This window comes from Gavia stellata, chromosome 8 (assembly GCF_030936135.1).
Source record: "Gavia stellata isolate bGavSte3 chromosome 8, bGavSte3.hap2, whole genome shotgun sequence".
Classification (NCBI taxonomy): domain Eukaryota; kingdom Metazoa; phylum Chordata; class Aves; order Gaviiformes; family Gaviidae; genus Gavia; species Gavia stellata.
In genome coordinates, this window is record NC_082601.1 from 8,284,143 (window position 1) to 8,308,617 (window position 24,475).

General features: G+C 39.2%; 1 protein-coding gene across 1 annotated transcript in view; it reads left to right on the forward strand.

The window, feature by feature from the left end:
* Positions 1-316: 316 nt before the first annotated feature.
* TMEM163 (transmembrane protein 163) overlaps positions 317-24,475 on the forward strand; it is a 104,352-nt gene continuing 80,193 nt past the window's right edge. Inside the window, exons 1-2 of the mRNA XM_059820678.1 lie at positions 317-470; positions 5,701-5,820. Of these exons, the coding sequence (XP_059676661.1) occupies positions 317-470; positions 5,701-5,820 (274 nt within the window). The remainder of the gene's footprint in view (positions 471-5,700; positions 5,821-24,475) is intronic.

Sequence of the window (24,475 nt, forward strand, 5' to 3'; positions counted from 1 at the left end):
GCCCTGCCACGGAGCCGGGCGCCGCTCCCGCCGCCGGAGGTGCTCCCTGGGGCGGGGAGGGGAAGGGCAGCGCGGGGAGGCGGCACCGCTCTCCCACCTGCCCCCCCCTCCGCCGCCGGAGAGGTTAGTGATGAGGCGGCCGTGGGGAGCGGCTGGCGGGGAGCAGCCGGAGGAGTTTGTTTGCTGCCTGTCCCCGTCTCCCTGATGCTCTGAGCCAGTCTCCTCCTCTCCCCGGGCTCGCACCCGGGCTGGATGCTCCGCTCGCTCCTCGCTTCGCTGCCACAGTCGCCAGCCGCTTCCTGCCGCCCCGCAAGAAATGGAGCCGTCCGCTGCCCCTCTGGACACCACTCCGGACCCCGCCATCGTGCAGCCCCCCGGGGCCAGCCCCCCGGTGGCCCCCCGGGAGCTGCAGCAGGAGCAGCTGCGGATCGGGGAGAGCGGGCAGTTCAGCGAGGGGCTGGAGGACAGAGGTGAGCACTCGTCCGTCCCTCACCCCGCAACCGCCTTCCTGCACGCTGCCCTCCTCTGTGGCATGCCCCATCACCTCCCCTGCGTCCCGAGACGCCTCACACCCACCACCGACAGCTTTTCCTACACCCTCCCTGCAGCACCCTCCCGCCTGGCTCTCCTGGACCCATGCCCTCCTCCTCATTCCGCCACGGTAGCCCTGTCCGCCCCCTCCCCTTCAGCCCCACACGGGCTCCTGCCCTCCTAACTGCCCCCAGCAGCCGCTCTGCGCTCGCAGCCGCCCGCCGTGCTTCTCAGCGCCCCGGTCTCCCCCAGACCCCCGTGCTCTTCCCTCACCCCCGGCGCCTCGCCGCAGCCCCGGCCTCCCGCGGTGTGAGGGCCTGCAGGCCCCGCTCCCGCCCTGCCCCTGCCGCCGCCTCAGCACCCTCGGCCGCCTCCCCTCAGCCCGCCGCTGGCACTTGCTTAACACTCGGCCCCCCGCGCCGCCCTCGAAGCTTCTCCCCTTTTTAGTTCTCGTGCGAGCACCTCGCGACAGCGTTAAAATATTTTTATAAACTCTATTCGTGGCTGTTCCCACCTCGCCCGAAAACTTGCCTGCCTGGCGGGGGAGCGGGTGCCGGCGGGCGGCGGCACATGGCGCTGCTCCCGCTCCGCGGGCGAGGGGGAGAGGCCGGGCCGAGGGGCGCAGGTGGCGGCGAAGGCCCAGGGGGCCCCCGGGAGGGGCAGGCAGTGCCGGGGGTTTTCTCGCCGCTGAAGAGCGGGAGGCCGCTGAGGTTACCTGCCGGCGGGGCTTGTGGCAGCCGCCCTCCGAGCAGGGGCACAACGGGGCGTTTCTGTGGTGGTCCGCTACAGCCCCGGCTGGGCAGCGAAGTCCGGGCGCTTGCCTTGCTCCTTGTCTCCCTTCCCCTACCGTGTGGTGCGCTTCCACAGAACTCGGTTTTGATTTGCCCAAATATCTGACCAGGGATGGAACGTTGCCTGCTGCCAAACGGTGTTACTCTTTAATGTGAAGCACACCTCTTTCGGACATCTGTTCATGGTGTGTGAGGCACTCGCTTACCTGCTGCCCATAAAGGCAGCTGCCATTTTAACCCTCCCCATTGCCCTGTCCTCCACAACGCCTCAGGCTCCTCTTCCGCACAATTTGTCTCCATCTTTTATTTCATGTATAGGCTTTCCTTAGCCTCTCTGTTGCCTTTTCTTCCTTTCTGTTTTTGCTTTCAGCATCCTGGAATCCCTTTTGTGTTCTCGGTCTTCATCCCATCCTACATGTAACCCTTGTACCTCCCATTCTTTCCCCAGCTTTCCAAATGCCTGTGCCTGCTCACAAATCCTAGACACGAAGTAGAGAAGTAAGGGGGAAGAGCAGTCACCATCTTCTCTGACAGGTTTCAGTCATGTTGGGGCTGGGGACAGCCCTTTTTCCAGGGGTACCCTCACTCACCACCAACGGCAGAGGACAGACGTTGTGACTGAGGGCAATTTGAGCCTTCAGTTCTGTTTTAAATAACGCGAATCAGGAATTTTGGTTATGGTTCAAACATGGAAGTTTGATTACAGAAATTTTTAATTTGTGCTCAGTATGACAGAGCTAAAGATGAAAGCTGGCTCTTTTGGTATTAAGGGTAATTCAAAAAAGAGAGAGTGTCTGTTGTACCTAACCTTATCGCTTTCTAGGAGGGAGACGAGACTAAAGCTGCTGATTTTATTTCCTTCTCTGCTTTCACACTCTTTCTATGGCCCTTGCAGTAGCTTTCTTTTAGCCTTTCCTGTAGTCACTGATTCCATCAACCAGGATAATTCCCAGTCATTGTAGAGGAAAATCTGGTATGCTTTTTGCAGGTTGTCCCTGTTGAAATTGTTACAGTCTGTCCTTCTAGATTGTACTTTTTCTTATGATCCTTTCCAATGAATCATAGCAGATCCAGTTATAGAGCTGATACTTCCACGTTTGCTAAAAATAAAAACTAACCCTAAATTTTGGGATAAGATATTTGCTCTTTAAGAGCCAGATCCAAAATCAGTGGTAATTTTGTGGATGGGGTCCTTAAATTAACATCTTAGTTGAACAATTTTTCTATTAGCCTTATCTCTTCCACAAATTCTAACTTGACATTTTAAAATGATCCCTTAGCCAAATAGAAAAGTACTTCTGGTAAGTCAGCATATGGTAAAGAATATCCTAGAATCACTTCACAAACATGCCAAGCTTGTGTTCTGCAACTGTTAGGCAGGTTTTTTCTCCTTCTGATTTTTTTATGGGAAAAAAATCTGTTAATATATGAAGGTACTGAAAGATAAAGTAAAAATCTAGTGGATTTAACCAGCTCATCATCTTTTCTTTACCTTAAGGATATCTATGTGTTAAATAAATTAATGGCAATAAATTACTCAGTATGTTAATTTCAGGGCGGAGGAATTTTATCAGTAGATACTAGCTTTTTATTTTTGTAGCAATGCAGGTCATAATGAAAGATTATCTTTCAGCCTCCTGTGGATTCTTAAAACTGGTTAGTGGAAAAAATATGGAGGTTTACCTTGTGAATTGTGTTGTTGCATGTAAATTAATGAGCTGTTGTTGCTTCTAAATAATTTTCATGCTAGGAGCTTGGTAGTCATGTGAATGAGTTTGTATTTTTGCGTGCCATCCCCTAGGACACTCCTAAGAATAATATGATCTTTCTCAGGGATGAAAATTGTAAATACAGGAAATTTATTTGAATTATTTTAGGAAGGAAGGGATCACATCTCTGACAGCTAGAATATGCCAGCCATTTTGAGAGAGAGAAGGAGAGAGACAAACACACACGCGCATACACACACACGGCAGAAGTGGTTCAGTTTTATAAGGATTGCAGTCTCTGTCATACTGGACACGTGCTTGACATGTGAATAGTAATCAGCAGTGCTGCACTAGCTGTGGGGCTTATTAGTCATTTCTCCATTTAATTAGGATATTATTTGATTTGTAAGTATCAACTGTGTATGTTGGACTTCCCAGGTAGTAGTGAGCTGTAGCCATGAATTATATGATCTCTTTAAAGAAAGAAACAGGTGAGGATGTCTGTTATTCTGATCTGTGTTTATGTGAGGTTTGAAATACTGAGAATCAAAATTGGCTAAGAAAGCCTATTTTGCTTTACATTCCAACAAGATTTGGGCCATAATTTAAAATCCTTGGTTTGGGGAGGGGGCAGGAGGGGCGAACACAAGAAACATGAGAAGATGTGTTTTCTCTGTGGTGATATTAGTAGGAATCTCTCCTATATTTCAAGATGTATTGTTAAATTACATCATATCAGACAGCAATTAAACTGTGCATCATTATATGTAGTGGCAGAAGATAGGCCAAACGTTGGCGGGGGGTGGGGAGAAAAATTTCTTCACACAAATGAAAGCGGGCTATGTGAGAAATAGCTGTGCAGTACTATTGGTAAAAGACTCAAACCTTTCAGAGTTGTCATCTGGTAGTTTTCATGTATTAGACAAAGAATGCACATAATAAGAAACAGACATCATTTCAATACAGGGCCTAGTAACTCTCCTGTATGCAAGTTTGCAAATTCTTTTCCGTTCATAAAGAGAGGAGCGTGGAGCACAAAAGTGAGGTAATATTTTAAATTTTCTAAAAACACAGTACAAGCATTAAATTCTCACAGTGGCTTTTTGAACTGCTGTAAAGAACCCCTCTCTGCTTTATTGTAATTGAGGTGAAAAAAGCATGAAGAATTTTTACAAGACAGCATGAATCCCACCAATTATGCTAGGATTAGAATCAGTAATTTTGACAGACTTCAAGTGGCAGAATAAAATCTGGTGGCTGAAAATGTTACCACCCCTGGATGCCTGCCCCTCTGCTGACACATTGCTGCCCCTGAGGCAGAGATGTCTGATTCACTTCAAATTGATTCCAAAATCTTTGCAGTTTTCGGCTAGTATATTACAGTCAGTTGAAATTAATATCTGTTAACGTTAATAAACTTGGTTAAACATGGCGTGGATTCAGGAGTACGTTGATAACCAGATCAGGTGTCCCTGCCTTGAAAGTGGCAATAGCCATCAGAAAGAAAACTGGGGAGGGTGAGGATAGTAACAGCTTCAGCTGTTATGTTTTAATCTGCTGCTGAGTCTACCAGAGACCCTGTTCTCAACCCTTTGTCTAAGACATTAGACCAGCTACTGAAAGGTTGTGCTATTAAGCCAGTGCCCCAGTTCAATGTATTCAGTGCAGGCAAGTCCCTCTGAAAAATGATCATCATATAAGAGGAACCACCCACATTTTCTGGAGTAATTCATTAAGAGAGTTAAAAGTCATCAGGCATTCTCTCCAGTTAAGCAGATTTGAGCTGAAACTTGCTGGTGAAAAAGAATGTATGTTTCAAATTAGATGAATATATTAAGCACAAAAGAATCTGAATGGGATAAACCACAGGCAAATATGTTACATTATGAATACATTTTAAAAGTGGCTTAAGACTCAGACTGAGAGAATGAAACCCAAAGAATGTTGTTATTTTTTTTATTTTTAACCTGAATTCTTCTCTGTGATTTGACTGGAGAGAAGACTTCCACAAATCGAAAGCATCAAAAAAGAGAGAAAGCGATCCCATTCCCTTGTGTTCAACAGACTTCCGTGCTGATTGCAATAGGGACAGAATTGGTCCTTCAGTTAGTTCTAGATGGGGATGTATTCTTACCTCACATGAAGGACATCATGCTTCAAAAGTTTTTTTCAACTGTGATAGCTTTGATTCTAAAGTATGCCTGCTTCTACTTCGATGCTCAATATGTGCAATATATTCCTGTGCATCGGTAGGTTATTTCACAGAGACTGGTGAACACAAGTTTTTCTCCTATGTTAATTATGTTCAGGATCCTGAAATGCTGAAATGAGTTTTAATATAAGTGAGTGTAGGACTGAGCCCTTTCTTGTGAAGATGTACAGGTGGAAAATGTAAGGGATGTGAATTTCCTTAACTGCCCTACAGTTGCAGTGCTCTTCTTAAGTGACTGATGTGTGGGTCTTTCTATGTGAAATCAAAACAACTTGTATGTGCTCTCCTTGCTTACTCATGTTTCTGGTGGCTTTGTTCACTTAACCTTAACAATGTGAGGAGGATTTGATTCTGTATTGATTCTGTGTAAATATGTGATCTAGGTCTGAACTAACACAGCTGTGTTTTTAAAAGGAGCAATGTATTGTTCATACCCTCTTTGCTTATTGCTTATCAGGTTTACTAGAAAGCAGTACAAGGCTAAAACCTCATGAAGCTCAAAGCTACAGAAAGAAGGCATTGTGGGTTTCCTGGGTCTCCATTATTGTCACACTGGCTCTTGCAGTGGCTGCTTTCAGTGAGTATTGGGAATATTTTAAATCTTCACACCTTTTCCTTTTTTTTTTCTTTTGGGCTCTCAGAATTTCTCTCTTTGTGGAAGCTTTCTCATGTTTTTTCTTTGTGACTGCTGAAGAGGTTTCTCTCTAGACTGCCTGTGTCTGCATGGTGCTTATAAATTAGTAAAACTGTTGTTTTTTTCTGCAGAGGATAGGGTTGTTGAAGGTCAGAGAGAGAAACAGGAGATGTTGATTCCTGCTAGCATTTATGCATGTGGAACTGTTCATTTTACAGAATAGTGTAAAAGTCATTATGCAGTGGATTGCCTTTAACCAAAGAGGTCAAATATGACAAGTCTTAATCCACCTGGCATTTGTAGTGGGAATGCTATAATAAAGAATAGTGAATTGTAAGGGAGAAATACATAACTTATTTGTATTACACTGACAGATACCCTAACACAACGCTATTCTGGAGAAATACCAGCTTCTTTGTAAGCCAGTGTTTTTCTTTAAGTTTCAAGACATTTGTCTGGTTTACCTTTACAAAAAGAATTTTTAAAAAAACAACAACAAACCACTTTTATATCGAAAAAAATGAAATATTTCTTTTATTTCAAAACAGGGAAAAAAGCTACATTGTGTAAATATATATTTTAATTTAATGAAATTTGTAAAATACCAGCTTTCTATCTTGCTCAATTAAATAACACTGCATTACTGTAAGGGCAAAAAAAAATGTGAAATCTGGAACAAAATCTTTGCAATGGCACATTCTCTGTTTAAAAGAAGGAAAAATCAGAAATGACTGGATTTACATGTTTATATAAACAAAAGGAAAGCTCTGTCTAGGAGACAAGACATCTAAGATGTCTCAAAACATCATTCTTCAGCTTGATAAAGACAGACTTGCATTATTTTTCTTTTTCTTTTTTTTTTTTTTTGAAGCCACAGGAGCATGTGTTTTATTATTCTAATCTGCAGTGTATGACCTGCTGCTGAAAGTTGGTGTCAGCTCCCAGGAGAGATTATTAGAATCTGACCAAATGGTCTCTGAAAACTCAACATATATTACTCAAAGCGATTTATATAGAAACACAGGTACACTACCTTGATTCAAAAAGAAGAGAAAAGACAAGGAACACTTAAAAGCAGAATCTAACACTATAAAGAATTTGAATGTGAACAAGAAAGGTGGACATCTGAGTTTCCATTTTGTTCTGCTTCATGAAAATGCAAAATTCTGCCTTTGCTACTGAAGCAACATAAAAGTAAATACTGTGTTACAAAATAACTTTGTTACCTATTAATAATATAATAATTTTAGGGAATATTAAGAAATGGCTTAATTTTAATTTGTCCTAGTCGCAAGACGTAAGTATAATATGGATGACTAAAACACACCATTTCTTTTGAAAGGGTCCTTTTAAACATTTTGTAAGATTAGTTAGGCTATCTGAAGTCTTTTATTTTTTGTTTTCCTTATTTGTGGCACTCTGGTATACCAGTGTTTAGAAACCCTACCAAAAAAACCAGCAGAGAAAGTAGTCCCTGCCTGGATATCCTGTGACTGCATACTCGGCTGGAGCGGATAGGCATTGAACTACTGAAATCAGCTGTTAGTAGTAGACTAATTATATGTTTTTGGAATGTATCTTTCCTTGAGGTTTGAAGAGGCTGAATTTATGAAGAATAAAAAAGGAACCAGCACACAGATACATATTAAATCTGTATGGAATCTCTTAATGGACAGTTGACAGTTAACTTACATGCCACAAAAGCATTGCCAGGGCTTTTGATATTATTAGTATTAAAACTTTTCAATCTTTGAGGAAAATACAGGGATTCTTCTCGAATCACTTTGCTTTCCCATGCAATTTCAGCAGTTCTGCTTAGTTTGTTGTCTCACATTGGCTGCTGTCTTTCTTTGTGCTGTCCTTTTAGCAGGTTCCTCTAGGTAATCCATGAGTTGGGAGACATGCCAGGTGACCAGAGTTTGCTGCCTGTTTGATGTAAATGACTAGTTGTCACTTTGGGGTGTCTGACACTGCCAATTCTTTGGAAACACCTGCTATTTAAAGCATCCTGTTTCCATTTTACTTCTTGTCTGTAATGGTAAAATGTTAGCAATACAGCCCTGATGTTCCATTTCAGTGAAAAATGGAGACCTGCTGTGCTAATTGTCAGGCTACGCTGACTGTATTCTCGCTACTCTTTCTGATTCCCCTATATATTCTTTCTGTAAATTTTAGTTTTATCTTATTATAGGCTTCAAAATACTTTCTTGCAAGTGTGTCTTATGGTGCTGCTTTTGCAGCTGCACATGATACAGTAAAGATAGTAGGCCAGGGAATTGACATTACGTGATAACTGTAGTCGAAGAAATGGAGGACATGGAGGGTAAGAAAAATGCTAAGGGGAGTTATACCTGTGTGCATGGTCTGTGTGGAGAGTGGGGAAGTGATTCAGGAGCCTCCTTTTCCAATCAAGTGTTTGTAACTAGACATCCTTTCTTGTTTTATGGTCTGCCCCCTACCTTGAGTGCTGCAGCTTGATCACCATCCTTCCCTTCAAGACTAGTCTAGTTGCTTCCAAAGTTCTATTTTCGTAGTATTAGTGTAAGTTGGAATGGTTTATCTTGACTGGTATGAGTTGTTTTCTTTTGGTGGGATTATGGTGATGCCCCAGCTGAACTCTGATCTTCTTTCACTTGGTAATATTGAAAGAGATTGATAAATCTTACATTGATCTGAATACATAAAGTAATTTCCTTATTAGGTAATGATCTATGGCACATGAGGCGTGAGATCCATTGATTTGAACTCTGTGTGTTAGACTTAATATTAAAAGGAACCTGTGTATAGTGTATTATAAAGGTGTATAAATTCAAATTATGATATACCTATACACTTGTCATATATTTGCTACATAACAGGTGTATGGTATGTATTCTCTCTGGGATGGGCTGTTTTGTGGCCTGAAATACTGGAAGACAGAAGATGAAATGCTGATATATGCATCAAAATGTGTTTGGTCTCTTTAGGTTTGGAAAGCTAAACTAGGCTAGGCTTGATACGGAGCAGAATGGCTGCTTAAGGGAAAATGAAATTGTCATCTTTCATTCACTAACATTGAGAAGTAGGACTTACACAGACCATAAAATCAGCTTTTTTCTTTAGCTGAAAGAACAGATCTCTCACTATCAGATAGGTACTTAATATACTTAATTTTACTAGAGAAACGCTGTGCTTGTAAAAGATGGTTTGGAAGCTTCAGCTGCTGTCTCTAAATACAGCTCCTGCACTCGGGTAATGGTTGTGGTCTCATTGTCTTTGAGTGCTGTGGAAGGTGTTGCTCTCCAGCATATAGTTGCACAAGGCTTCAGTAAAATCTTTATAGACTTCAATTTGTAAGATCCTTGAGGTCAGTGGAGCCCTAGAGTATCGTCTTTAGTGGCTGAAAGTGAGGCTCGCTTAGAATCAGTTATGCATATTCTGACATTTGTGGTTTTGTGCAATACTTTTATGATCAGATGCTGAGCAATGTCTGATGAATAAGTTCATTTCACTTTTCATTTTGATGCTGCCTGAAGTATGCATGCTTGTAGCATTCTCATCAAGAGTGGTTTTACGTTTTTATAAATATATATTCATAAACTGAGACTGGGCATGATAAAAACTACTAAAATGAATATTAATTTCTCCCTTAGCACCCCAAGTAAGTACTGGAATAATAATTTTAATATAATTGTTTCTGTTTTACAATAATGTAAGTAAAGAATGATAACATAGTATGAACATCTTTTGGAGCATATATATGCGTAGCATAAGGCTGCAGTCTAAATTATTTTGTAATAACAGCTAACTTTCTGTAGCTGCACTATTGTAGGTTCATACTAAGCCTACTGAGTCATACTAGAGGATGAGGGACTATTACAGGTGGAATGGAACTTTGGTGTTTTGAAACCCACTATTCTTAGTTTCTTGACATTTATGTTACTAAAACATAATTTTGAAAAATATACAAATACAGCTTTTGCTGTTATAGTTCAGTTTCAGCTCAAGCAGCTGATCTCTGGTAATATTGTCAAAGCAGGAAACAAACTCTCATTCTGTCTGGTATTTCTTGTCCAGTGTGGACTTGTGATTCATAGAATGTAGTTTGTTCATTCATCTTCCTGATTTGATTAGCTAAAATTGTTTCACAGTGAATGGCGTAGTCATATCAATATATCAAAACAATGTATAGACCAAATTCTGCACTAAAAGCTCTCTTTGTAGTCAGAGATTGAGTAAAGATTTAGAATGTATGCCTTTGTAAATGTAAGCTTTGTAAAGGGCTTTCATGAGGCAGCCGTTGAGATGGAACTGCCAACAGCCTGTCCCAGTGTGGTCAGAGCATGCCTGAACAGGCCCTGCATGCTAATGCATCACAGGAAGAGTTGCCACTGGGCTATTTGCAAAATGCTGGGGAAATAGCAAGTAGGTTGTGAAATCTGTCCTCATGGTTGCTTTAGATATCACTCCTTTTAGATGACTGTAGACATATTTGAGGGTTTGGCTTTAGAGAAATAACTGAAAACTTCAGTGCAACTAATAGGTCCATGATTTGAGGTCCTATCCTGGTTAAGTGTTTAGTCTGGTGTAGTAAATATGCACTTTTAGTTTGGGAAGGTGAATTCTATTAATCTGTATAGTATTCCAGGTGGAAACTTGGTCCATACAATTCTGTAAGTGGGGGCATTTTATAGGATTAGCTATTGGCCCAAGGATAATATACTACAAATAAATACAAAGAAACTGACATTCTGATTTTGTATACAAAATCATCTGTGTTTCAAAATGAATTACTAAATACGATTTATTAAAATGAGCTTCCACATACTGGGATTAGAGAGGCATTTTGTTTGAAATGCAGGGTACATACACTTAGAAATTTCAGGGTGGAGCTTGCTTTCAGATTAAAGCTTCATGGTAGTTCAGACTTTAACAGACGGATTCAAATGCCAACACACCTTAGAAAGTATGGATCCAAGTCCACTTTCTTCACTGGAATGACTAAATTGAGCCCTAAAATCTCATTTTGGTTAGCTGCAGGACATAACTGCTGATTTTCCTCCCCTATTATGCTACTCTGGTGCACTGCAGATGGAGTTACATGGGACAAACATTGAGCAATTGAAGGTGTTATCCTCTGGATGCTTGGATGTGGATGTATTGATGTACTCTGTCGCTCCTTATCTCAGGCATACTACTCAGACAACTGAGTCGGGAAGTGACTATATTAATTTATTGATGAATATATCATTTTCCTGGTGACCCCTTTCTATTCTTGCTTGAAAAATTAAATATATGTGGACTTTCCCTTATGTTTGCACAATACTTAGTATACCCTGGGCACAGCTGTGAATAATAATACTACTCCTAATAAAGAACGTAGGTGAAGGTTCATGGTTCTGAGGCTCTTTAGTTTGGATATCCAATTCAATGTTCTTTAAAGGTCACTGAATTTCAGACAAATGATGGACATTCAGAACTCAGGCCTGTTTTAGAGTGTCTCAGCTGGGTACCTACACAGAATTCTCCGGGATCACTGACCACATGAAAAGTCTTGGTCTTTGTGTTTTCTTTTCCAGGAGCTTTACAGAATTGCATTTCTCAGTCCTAAAGACCTGAGAGTATATATATGGGGTTTTTTTTCAGTAGAGCACATTACATTTATTCAGAAAGTTACATTTCAAGTAACAATACCACACAGACACTTAAAACCAAGTAAGGGCTAATACAGAATGGAACTGCTGTGTGATAGTATGCAGATTACTCATTTTGCATATTTCTCAGGGCATTTAATTACGTCAGTTATGAAAGGACAGATGCTTCAGGGTTGTAGTCTCACAGACCTGTTAATGAAATATAGAACTTAAATTCCCAAGGTAGAGTTCTGATATTGGTGACACTTGTGCAACCCTATTGTCCTTGTTATTGTTGCATCACTACAGTCTGAAACAGAGTTTGGTCCTAACCATGTTATACGTAGGACCTAAAGGACAAAAAATCAGTTGCCTCTACAGCACTGGCAAAAGATAGGCTTTTGTATAGGTCAGTCAAGTACTTAGTAACAGCAAAATTCAATTTTCATTCACTGAAAATGAAATGAGAGGCCAGTAAGGCCCTGTCTTTTTTTAGGCATACAAAACTCTAAGTGACTTTCTTGGGAGGAGAGAATAGCATATGGATGTCAAGTTCAAGACTGATAGCTGTTGAACAGAAGTATAGGTCTAAAATCTGCAGTGCTTCACACGTCATGAAATCTTTTCCTTAGTTGGCAGGCAAAATGATGATAGAAATCTGTGAAATCTAGAACAGGCTATATAATGATCTCTCTCTATGTATTTGAACAGTAAACAATTTAAAAAATGTTGCTGTGGTGGAAGTTTATTAAAACAACTGAGTTTGTTTTTAAATGCTAATCTTTAGAACATATGAGCCTGTTGTATTTTTGCATTAGAAAATTGCAGTTTAGTCATTCCTTGTGCTAAGAACTGATTCCTTTCTCATGGGAGAGGATCATCCCAAAGAATTTTGAAATTAAAACAGGATGCTGATATTGAGGGAAAACTAGCACTATAACATCATTTCATGAAGAATGAGGAACACACAAGTATGTTAAGTCTAGGCTATTTAGTGTAAAAATCATAATCGCAATTCTTTCCTTTGTTTTATTTTTTTTTCTGAGATTGTGTGTGTTTTTGTGTAAAAAGATGAAATGTCTGTGCAATATCTAGACCAGTAAGAACAGTAACACCCTTTAAATAAATTAACCTGTATTACATATTTTGTCATATATATATAATATACATATTCTAATATTTGTAATATTTATTTTATAGCAGGAGGTCTTTAGATGCTTGAAATTTGGTCTTCAGTTTTGCCACCAGATCTCTGCTAGGATTCCATTAAAGGCAACTTTGTGTTTGATGATTCAGAGGTTCCAACTATGAGAATACAGTTGTGTAGCAAGGTAGAATATACAAATAGGCAAGGTAAATAACTAGGCAGTGTTAAGTAATTGGGTTGGTGTCATGGCTCCTACTCATATCCCCAAGAGAATTATACTTGCCATTAGAGATAGATGTAGGTAGAGGGTGAATTTTGCATATGGGAAAAGAGGAACTGAACACTTAATGGGGAGGGTTTTAGGCATGCCACTTGGCTATAACTGGGTGGTGTGGTAATGATGTGCCCTACAGCCATCTGTAGCCTGTAGTGGATGAAAAATGTGCATCTTGGCTAAAAATAGGCAAAAATAGTTAGAAAAGGAAGGAATACTAGATTTATTGCATGTGATTGGTATTAACTGTTGTCCATAAAAAAACTGTTTGACTTTTTTTCTGTACAAAATTGAATTTAAATGATCCTCTAGTACAAGCCTGAATTGCTGCTCTTGCTTTATTTGGTATATTACATAGGTAAGTGGTTGTACATCTGCCCTTTGAAGGAGCATCACTGCAGCCTTAAAAGTCAAGTGTATTTTCAATCAATTGCTGTAGTATCAGTTCCACAAAGTAGTACCTCAGCTGTTGCAAGCTTACCTCTTGTGCAAAGGCGCGAATGTATTAACAGATTTCTTTGTGAGTGCCTGATATACCAGTAGAATTTGATTTTCATAGATCATGAGATTTTCTCTGCTCTCCCAATTTAAAAAGGCACTTCTTTGCTTATTGGCAAAGGTGAACTTGTAATTCTTTGTATCTGGAGCTGAAAATCAAGATTAATGAAAGAAAATGGTTGTTTAATATTCATTGTACAGTATCACTTCATTGTTTGAAGTTTGTGAGGTTGTAAAGCACTCCTGAGTTAAAACAAACTTCTCTGGCAGCAGTGAAATTGATAAAAATCAGAACACAGCTTTCTTTTCCTTAGATTTTCTTTACTTCTGCCAGCAATTTTAAAATATTAATGTGTTTTAACTTAGTAGACAACAAATTGTAAACAACAAAATGTAAACTTGTACCTGATTTAAATTTTTAAATAACATTTATAACTTTTGCTTTACTGGGGAGGTTGATAGTGCTTGGTGTTTACTTCTTGGCCCTTATTCTCTGTGTTTTTTCAGTAACAGTGTTTGAGTTCCTTTCACTGAAAGTCAAAGCTTGTTAGATTTTAATAGTTTTTCAGTATGGAATTCTATTTGCAGGTGACTCATCTTGTTTTGGTATGCTTGCACTGTAGGTGGAACCTAATAACAGTGAAATAATCACATAAATAATATCTCCTTCTTTACAATGCAATATAGCTCCCAGCAGATCTATACCATGTTGCGGTAGAACACACTTGGTTGGCTGACACACATGCTTCCCTGTTGCCAGCTCTGGTGAAGCAGTGGTGGTGCTAGATGAGAAATGGGAGCATATGAGAGACTGGATGTATACAGAGGGGTAGCGGAGAAAATGTGTTGTAACGGAAGGTGGTGGTGTTTCAATAGGTGGCACTGCCCCTTCTGAGGTTAATAACTTAGTATTAACTGAAGGACACTTTTGTTTCTGAAAATACCATCAACTAGAGCATTAAACTTATGTCCTAGATACTCCTATTTGTTACATGCTATGACACTTTTTGAGAAAAGGCAAGTTAATACTAATTTGTTAAAAGTCCAGTTAGATAAATTAATCTACTATTTTCATTTGAAAAAAATATTATTTATTATTGTAGGTGATAAACTGTAATAGAACCCTGTTATGCTCTGTTAGACAGCTGTGCTTGTCCACTGTAGTGTAAAATGATGCATGTGTGTGGTTTGATCAATCCATTATTGTACCTTACTGAAAATATTACACAAATATTAGACTAAAATAAAAATAGGTGAAAATACTGTGGGGTTGGTTGTTTGGTGGTTTCGGTTTGGCGTGGTGTTTTTTTGTTTTTGTGGGTGGGGTTTTTTTTTTTGTTCACTGAGGGGATGGTACTTGGATGATAAGGGTCTACAGTTGTTCTGATCTCTATTTTGCACTCATAGATTTTTGATATCCTGTCAAGCAACTGCAGAGTCAGTCAGTCAAGTCTTTTAGGTTGAATGATAGGAAAACTTTGATACGTTGCGTTAAAAGGGCAGTACAACCGGGTCAAAAGAGTTTTGTTCAGATAGGGATTATCATAAGTCTTTGGTAAAGATTGAAGCCAGCAGTCTGGAGACTGGGGAAGGCAAGATAACTTTTAATAGACACTAACCTTCATTTGCAAACCAGCCTTCTCCAGAAAAAACATGAAGAGCTCCTAAGTATCTCTTCTGACTTTCCTGTATGACCCAATAAGCTTACCTTCAGAGTTAGAAGAAGCAGATTAGTCAGTGCTTAGTCAAAGAAGAGTGACCAGAAATAACCATCTGGTATTTTTGCTAGACAGAAAAACTGCAGAGGAAGGTGGATAGTCTGACAAATACCGTAAAAACAGTTAGACAAGAGGCGTCTGCCTTCCAGGAACTGCTCCAGAATAAGTGGCTTTTGGTACTTGCACCACTAACTGCCATTCTGGAGAGATCTCTGGGCCATTTTCATGCTAGGTGCGATGCTGAGAACATGAGTAAGATCTACTGCAGAACAGGGTCCTCAGCTGAATCCTAAATGAAGATTTCTTATCTGGTATGAAGACTGTTTATCTTCTACTATTAAAGAACCGTTAAGTATAATGTATCTTTTCAGTATACCAAGGTGAAGACAATACACCTCTAAGTGCATTGTCCTCAGATCACATTATGTAATGAAACATTTCAATGGCCAAAGAATGACAGTATTTCCCCAGGCTCTGACAAGAAAAATCTCAAATTTTAGAAGAAAGATTTATTATCGTTCAGTCTATCGATTTGATAGACTAGAAATGCAGCCTGCAGTATCAGCTAGGATGTGTAGCTGGAGAAAATAAAAGTAGCTCCATGCACTCTCTTTCTAGGAGGCCTGATAGACAACTGATAGACAGGTTAAGGTATACTTGAAATGCTGAAGTCCAAATTAGAAAGCAGTTCCTTAGAAATAGTGTTTTGTGGAAACCACGTAACTTACTTTGCCTTGATCAAAATAGTGGTTTGTGATCCTTCCATGATAAGAATGCTCTTTCAAAGCAACAAGTGGCTTCAGATAGTTAATAATAGATTTGTGGTGCTTGAAACAGTTAAATTCACATTTAGTGTGAATTGAGTTGATCCTAGAAAAATGTTTCTAACCATTCCATGGAAAACATAGGGCAGAGCCAAGTAACCAGCATCAGACCTGGCTCGTATCATAGAAGCTAGTGACAAAACTGCTAGTGATTGCAGTGGTGGCAGATCACTTCCTAACTCCATGGCAAAGGAATTACGAGAAAACTGCTAAACAGCACAAGAAAAAATAAGACAGCCTGTACTATCATTGTTTTATGTTGGTCAGTTTGTATGTGTATAAGTGCGTGCTGCTGGGGACACGGAAAGGCAGATGAATGGCATCAGTCTTAGCTTGTTATTTTATAAGAGAGTGAATGAGGGCTATATGTATGCCTGAAGGATTATTGTCTACCTCCCGACTTGATAGACATCACTATTCTCTGACTTGCTGCTGCGGCTAATATATATCGGACTATAATGTCTAACTACATAGAACTGACAGTACCCAAAAGAGCCAATTCGTTTGCCCGTCTTTGTGGCACATTAGAAACTAATAGTAAAATGTGTCTCCTTTTTATTTAGCATGACTTAATATTTCTCTGTGTAATTAACTGCAACAAGAAAATGAGAGATTGTTCAACAATTCTCTCTCTAGCCATGAAAAAATGGGTCAGCAAATTAATTTTTACAGATTGTTAGCTAAGGAGGTAAAATTCATAGTTATGTGCCTTTTACCATGTGAGTTCCGATTGTGTGAAAACCCTATTTTATTGCTTGGGCATGTGTAAAAAGTACATCTGATATTGAGATGACGGCAGCAAAATGATCCAGTTTTGTTGTTTTGAATCCTGGTGAACACTCAAGCAAACCCTACTCAAAGGGAGATTTCCTGTTACTCTCCCACTAAGAGATACTCATTGGGTTATCGTGTGTACATTTCCCTCCTGAGAAGCATCTGGTGGATGAAAACAAGACTTGGATTTAAGGGATAATGTTGCAAGTAATGTTTAATGGCTTATGGAATCTTTAGGCCTGAAATATCCGAAATACACTTAAAATAATTCATAGGTACAGATCTTCAGTTGGAATAAATGTGCATAGATTTGTTGCCTTCCATGGGTTTATTTCACTTTGAAACAGATGAGCATCTGGCCCTAAAGCTTATGGCAAACGATAGGATGAACTTACACTAGATGAGGTGTTTTCAGGCTTATATTTCCTTCCAGCATTTTTTGTTCTTTTGATAGTTACTCTTGCTTTGTCCCTCATTTTTGTGAGATATGATTTGCTTAAGGCAGCCTGTTTAAATTTTCACAAGCGTTTTTAAATGCTGAGGAAAAAAGGTAAATTAATGCTAACTCAGATCCTGCTAGGTTCACAGAGACCAGGCCAAGAATTTGCTCCAGGGACTATTCTAATCCTGGGCATAGCCCAAGATTCCTTTGTAGCCTTGGGAAAATGATTTTACTGCCGTAAGGTTGTTCTCTATCTGCACATATCAGGTTTTGATACATGAAAAAGTAACTGAATTTTCTGCCAAAAAAATGGAGGGTTTTGCTATATAGTAGTTGACACGTTTATGTGTATCCTAAGTCTTCCATAGTGACAACATCCTCTGAATTTTGTATGTACAGTCCCAGGCAGGTATTGCAGGCTGCTTTGTCTCAGTACTAGACCTCCTGATCTGTGGGATAATTTCCATCATTTGTGGTGGTTTACCTTGTGAAAACTATTTCAAAGTCACAGAATTTTTAATGCTGTAATGCTTGTGATTGAATGTGTTTAGATGTATTTGACTTTTTGCTGCCTGGGCAGTAGTAATTTTACAGTTGAGTGATGTGTTTTGGGTTGGTGGTTTTTGAGGAATGTGGTGTTATTCTTGTTTGTATTTTGGTGACGCAGTTAGCCCACTTGCTGCTGAACTGGAACAGAGTAAAGGCCCTGCTAGACTATTAAGAGTAAGAGGACAGGATTGTGCAATTGTTTATGGTGGTCGCTGTTGGAATAGCTTCACATTGTGCAGTGCCTCTCAAGGTTCATGAAGCAAAGTACTTAGGGACTTGGACCTTTTTCTCTCCCCCCCCCCCCCCCCCTTGGTAGATGGTAGAGAAAGGTAAATGCTATTAGCATTTGTTTTTCAGTGTTGGGAAACTTGTTTCTTCTGTTTCTTTGAGTAACCATTTTCACTGGTCAGATGTTAGAAAGAACATTTTACAACTTAAAACTGCTGTCAAATGAGTACCATCGAGAAATAAAAGAAGACAGGAGAACTGTAGGAAGTTACCTGCCTTGAATTCGAAGTGCATGAAGTTTTTGAGATCAAGGAATAGATACCTATGGAGGATGGCAGTTTAAAAAATTTTAAAGTCTCTTTGAGCAGCAAGTAAGACGGTTTTAACCATTGACAGTTGTCAGGAACACATTAGTGAGGCCTTGACTTTCAAGAAAGAACCTATTTTTTTAGCTGTATATTTGACCTGATGTTCAGTGTAACTTTTCATGTCAGCACAAGTCTGATGTTATTTTTTGCAGAGCTATGCTAGGTTTGTTGCACATACTTTTACTTTTTGTGGGGAAAAACTGAGCCTGAGGTTTTGAAAATAGGAGGTTTTTGTAACAAAGCTCAGCACTCCACAGTTCAAAAGTAAGGTTTTAAAGCTGCATGAAAAGTGCAGTTGGATTCCATGAGGTTACCAAATGTTTTCTCCTTTATTCTTTTCTTCTTCACTTTTTTTTGCCAGGAGTTGAACAGGCATTTGGGGTTTGGCTGGCTCAGGTGTGGCCTTCTAAAACTAGGTAAGTTACATCTTTCACAGAATATATAGACAGATTGGTCACTGCATTTACTACTCTGTAAGAATCTGATGATAATTTGTAACTGAGCTGTGAACTGAGCATTTTTCAGGGCATGACACAGGGAAGTGAAATGGGAGTCTAATGGGTCAGAGTAGCTAAAGTATGTGTGTCCCTGATGATTGCTATGGTGTTGGAGGATGTCCCCCTAATCCTCGTAGCTGAAAAACTAAGCAAGAATCCGTTTATGAAGGCTAAGGAAGTCTACCAATGTGAACATTGATACTGTCAACCAGAATGGTGTCCCTGATGGGTTTCTTAAGTGGGTTGAAGTTTGTATCCACCTATTTTAGAATGGAGAGGACAGTCTTGCCATGTTGTCTTAGAACCATAATCAACAACTCTCTGCATAGAAAGTTTTACTTTGTAACTCCTCCTGGTATGCTTAGAGTTGACTGTGAAATAAATGCTGTTTTGCAGTGACTGTTAGGCACACTGCAGTTTAGCGGAGTTGGTGATTTGTTGCTCTTACTATGTACTGTATGCATTTTCTGCATAGGCTTCCTGCTGCAATGCAGTTTTCTGTTGAGCAGAAAAAACCTTGCTAAATTTTGCTCTTACAAAAAGCAAGCCAAAATAATATGCAAACTTCTGTAGTACAGGAAAAAAAGGTTTGCCAAATATGGTACTGATTTAAAACAAAACAAAAAAAGCACCCCAAATACTGTATTAAGTTTGTTTAAAAATTAAGACAGACAGTACTTATCACTGACGACATCCGTTTTTCATGATCAAATGCACATTGCTTATTGAGTATACAAGGTATATGTTTCTCTTGTGATGTATTCTTTTTTGAGCCTATTGTGCTTGTCATTTCAATGCCTGGCGTGGAAGGGAACCTCAGGTAGATGATTTGAGGAAGAGCTACAAAAGAATTGTTGTCTTGCCTAATCTTTACAGCTATTGCAGCCTCACATGGCATAGTCAGCATTTGAGCATGTGGATGGGAATTAGGGAAGACATACAGAAGAGTTCTTGGGGACAAAAGATTACGTGCTAACAGTGAATCTGCTGGGTCTACAGGTCAGTCCTGAGAAGATTTTGGTGTCTTTGTATGTCAAAAGTTGTGGTTGTGAAGTCTTTGAAACAGACTTTGTTTACAGAGCTGCTTTCAGTCCCAGTGTCTTCACTGTTCCGCTGTACACTGGCAATGCTCAGTGTCCCTGGCATGAGGAAAAGCCAAAGGCTTCTCTGATCATCATATGGGCAGATGACTTGTGTGCTTTTAAAGATGGGAGATTTTTTATTTTTGCTTTCCCCTTGGGTATTCTTGGTTTTACTGTGATATTGTATAGAGGTGAGCACAATCAGCTTTTCTTCTAATGACAGTTTTAAAAATGTAGGTGGACCTGAGGATTTCCATGACTTTCACATAATTCAAGAAAGTAGACATGCTTCCAGTTGGAAAGGAGGGATGGAATCCAGTGATGTCAATGCTAAACACATATGGAAATGGACTCATAAGTGGATCATCCAGAGTAAAACCCACCAAACTTGGCGGCACACCACTTTATAAACAGGGAGGTGATACTCAGTTATCCTGTCCTACATAATAGAGGGCACATAGGAAAACAAATTGCACAGCTGGGTTACAAAGAAGCTGCAGGACTAATAAATTGGTTTGGAAATCTAATGTGAATGTATAAACATAAGCATGCAGATACTGTGATTTAAAGCAAGAGCACAAACTATGTGGTATCTTGTACTAAGTACTATGTCTAAGTACTCTGTAATAAGGAATTGCATTGCGTGGATGCAGTGTTTCTAAACATGTGTTCTCAGTTTCAGATGAAGTAAGCTCTCAGGAGAGTTGGGGCAGCTAAGGGACAAGGGTTATAAAACAAGGCTTGCACTCTTTTGCATTACAGTCAATTCCCTTGCAGCCTTGGCATAGTGAGCAAGGTTGATTATGGCAGGAAATGATACAAAACTGATTTAATTCAGAAGGAGAGTGTCCCAGACTGTCAGTTTTTTTGAAACACTCAGAAACCTTTGGAGAAAAAGCACTTTTGAAGGCCAAGAATTGCGTTTGCTGATGCTTGTGGTGTTCAGCTATGTCTTTTTCTTTTTTTTTCCCCAGAATTTCTCATGCAAGTATAAATAGGTTATTCATCAAAAGTAGAGGACACATGAGGACCTGACCTTTGCTTGTAATGAATCTATTAAACAATCATCCAAGTGATACATTTCACAGTTAACTGTAGTTTAAGAAGTGATATTGCTACCTGTGCTTTACAGGCAGTTTCGCAGTTACACAGCAGTTTTATTTTGAAAAGCAGCAGATTTAATCTTCAGTTTGAATTTGTCCATCTCTGGGGTCCAATTAGGAATGAATGCAAATGGTGTGCTTTTCCTTTCCTGGTAGCCTAGGCTTCACATTCGCAGTGAGCTGGAACTGCAAAAAGTATTAGTTACTACGTGGTGCAGGAACACCTTTTAGGCCTAAACATTTACAATCTCTTTTCTACATTCTAACTTTTTGTGTGTGTATACAATGATTTCACTAGAAGGTTAGGTAAGATATAGGGAAATTAATAAAATGTATCGCATTAATGATGATGCATAGCTCTCCTATTCACAGTAACGTATCTGCCTCGATTTCATTTGCGTAACTTTAATCAGAATTGATTTTTACATTCATGTGCTATGGTATGTGTCTTGTGATGCTGAAAAAATTAAGATAAGGAAGGTCAACATCCTGGGTCAGCAGAAGATGTTGATAAAGGGGTTCTGTTTGGGAGATACTTGGTATTCATTATCTTCACTGCTATCAATAGAAATCCTTTGACATAGGGTGAGATCAATAGCTGGGAAGATCTGACTTTGCAAAAAAGCGCATGAAACGCAAAGAATAAAAGTATATAAAAGAGCTAGTTAGGTTATGTTTTCCAATTCACTGTTACGTAGGTGCTACAAAATAAAATGAAACCAATAAGCATGCAGGCTAAACCAAACCCTGTGCCCTCAGCACTGTAGCTGTTTGGAAACAGCAGACTAATGAACCTAAGAATCGGTCTACTTCAAAGACAGACATTGCCATTATGAAGATACTTCCAGTGAGCACTTGTTCATGCTTTAGAGGTGGGATTTTTCGCTGAAGCAATCAAGCTCTCTAAATCTTGCTACTGTCGTTTACGAAGTTATCAGTAAACTGTCTTCAAATGTCTCCTCTGTCCCTTTGTCTCTAGATACTGTCCCTACAACAGAGTTAGCAGGACAGAGTGTTTTCATTTACTACCTGTGCTTCATTTATTACCTTGTAAAGTCCAGATTTTTTTTTTTAATGTAAGTTAATTGTTTTAGTTTAGGCAAGTGATAGGCTCTAGAAAATCTGAATTCAGTTTCTAGTGCTGGTAAGTCACTTAATTTTTCTGTCACCACATTGCACTTGGATTTTGAGGGCTGCACTCAATTCTAGTCATTCTAATTTAAGATGAAGAATTAGAAATTAAATAGACATTAGAACTTTAAATGACTGATGTAATTGTCCGTTTTGTTTTCCTTGAGGTTATTCACATCGTATTCATAAGCCTTAGTAAGATCATGGTCTTAGGCTTTGAGATTTTCAGGAAAGAATATATTTTTCTAAGTGTTGATATAATATAGAATATAGTGTAGAATTCCACCAGTTTTAGGTAAAAACGACAGTGCTAGGATAGTTATAGAAATCACAGAAATACACAAGAAGTTACGTAGGATCTTGAAGGAGGTTTAAATGTAGTTGTGCATGGTTTTGTTGAATTTCCTCCTTTTAGCTTCATCTATTACAAAAAAAAATCAAGATCATTCAGAATTCTAATACTGACTTTTTAGATGACCTTCAGTCCTCCTACTGAGGTTGGGTGGGATGGGATCAAAACTTCATGCTGCCATATCACCCATAGGTATAACACTGTAGAATTTGAGGTAGGGATGAGAACCCTGGCCCCAGGGAAGCTTTTGTAGGATTTTTCCTTTTTTCTTCAGTAGGTCCAGAATGTAATTTGCTAACAGTATAAAGAATTGCAAGGAGTATTTGTTTTTCCCTGTTAAAAATATTCCACTTGACTTGTATGGCCTTTTTGGAAAGTTTTCTGCCTTTGGTTGCTACGATGAAATCTATAACTTGAATGTCATTTTCTGTTCATGAACAATTTGTTAATCTTGCTGTATTCAGATTCAGTGGTGGTGTTCAACTCAAAGTGGAAGAACAAAACCTAACCCTTCATGTCCCACAATTATATTTAACAGTGCTTTATGTCTCTGTTGACTCATCTGTTCCCATTCTTATTTTAGGAGAAATCTAATGGCTACTTAGAAAAACATCGCTCTTTTTGCTTCTTGCTCTCTGGAAGGACAAAAGGTTAGAGCAAAGAAGGATTGTACATTAGTACAGGAGCAATTCTATTGTGTTATTGTGTCTGGAAGCAAGGGTTTTAAAAAACTGAAAAAAATAAATAAATTCAGAATTGGAAATTCCAGTGAATTCCTGTGGTTTATAATGGGCTGTGATTTTATGGCATGTCTAAAAATTAAATTTATATTACTTTTTCATGGGAGTGCTAATGATAGAGTGGAATGCTGCCTGTGAGGCAGTGGGGACTGATGAGAAAATGGTGAAAAAAACACCCTTTGGTTTTAGGTTCTGGGATTTTTAAGTGCAATTTTAGGTCTGTTTTGAAAGGCTTATAGTCTTTGATATATAATGGTGTTCATTGAGAACCAGAGAAGAAGCAGTAGCCACTATTGAAAGTGTAGCTATTCAGTTTTAAATTTTTTTACATAGAGAATAATAAAAACAGGCTCTTTTTCTTTTTTGTACACAGTAAGAGTGACTTTCTTACCTATAGGAAGGAGCATCATGTTTCAATTCTGTGTTGTACACTGTCATGCTCTGCTTTCTAGGCCAAGTTTTTACACCCTCTTTGCTTTTTTCCAGTAGTACATGGAAATAATAATGTTTTATTTCTGTTTCAAAAAGAGTGACTTACTAAACCCCATTAGTACTGCCCACTAAGAAAAGTGCTTCAGATCACAGGCTAAGGGAGAAGGATACATTGCTGTACAGCTCATTTTATCTTTGCTCCTGCCCCCATCACTACAACCATTCAGGCAAATTGCTGTTAAAATAGTGTAAGGTGTTGTGGATCACTGCACATAACATGCTGGAAGAAGAGACTAGCACAACCTAGACTGCAGTTACTGTTCAGATGACATCTCTGAAATGTTTGTTTTCTCGGAGGACTGCTTGTTCTGGGGGGGCTGTGCTGAGAATTAAGCAGGTGGTCTGTTTTGCTGTGTATGCCTTAGTGTGTGGTATACAACGTTCCCTATAACTTAAATTAATTTTCTTTTCCTAAAAATGAAAGTTAAGGCTGGTGTTTTCAATGGTGTCTCCATCCTGGAAAAAGTATGCCATTCTGGAATTTAACTTCTTTTTATTAAACTAATCATATTTATTATTCTAATTAAAAAACATGAGGTCTGTTTGTCTTCAGTATTTATTAATAACTTTCAAAGCTTTAATTATTGTATTGTGGTATTAGAAAATCTGACATGATATAGGCATTTTTATATTAGTATTATTTATTCTATTTCCCATATGAAAATAGCTACTTAAGAGTACAATATCTTTATATGAGTTTAAATACACATGTGAAGGAAATTGCAATGTTTTGGTTATAGCATTTACTAGTACACAGTTTTATTTAC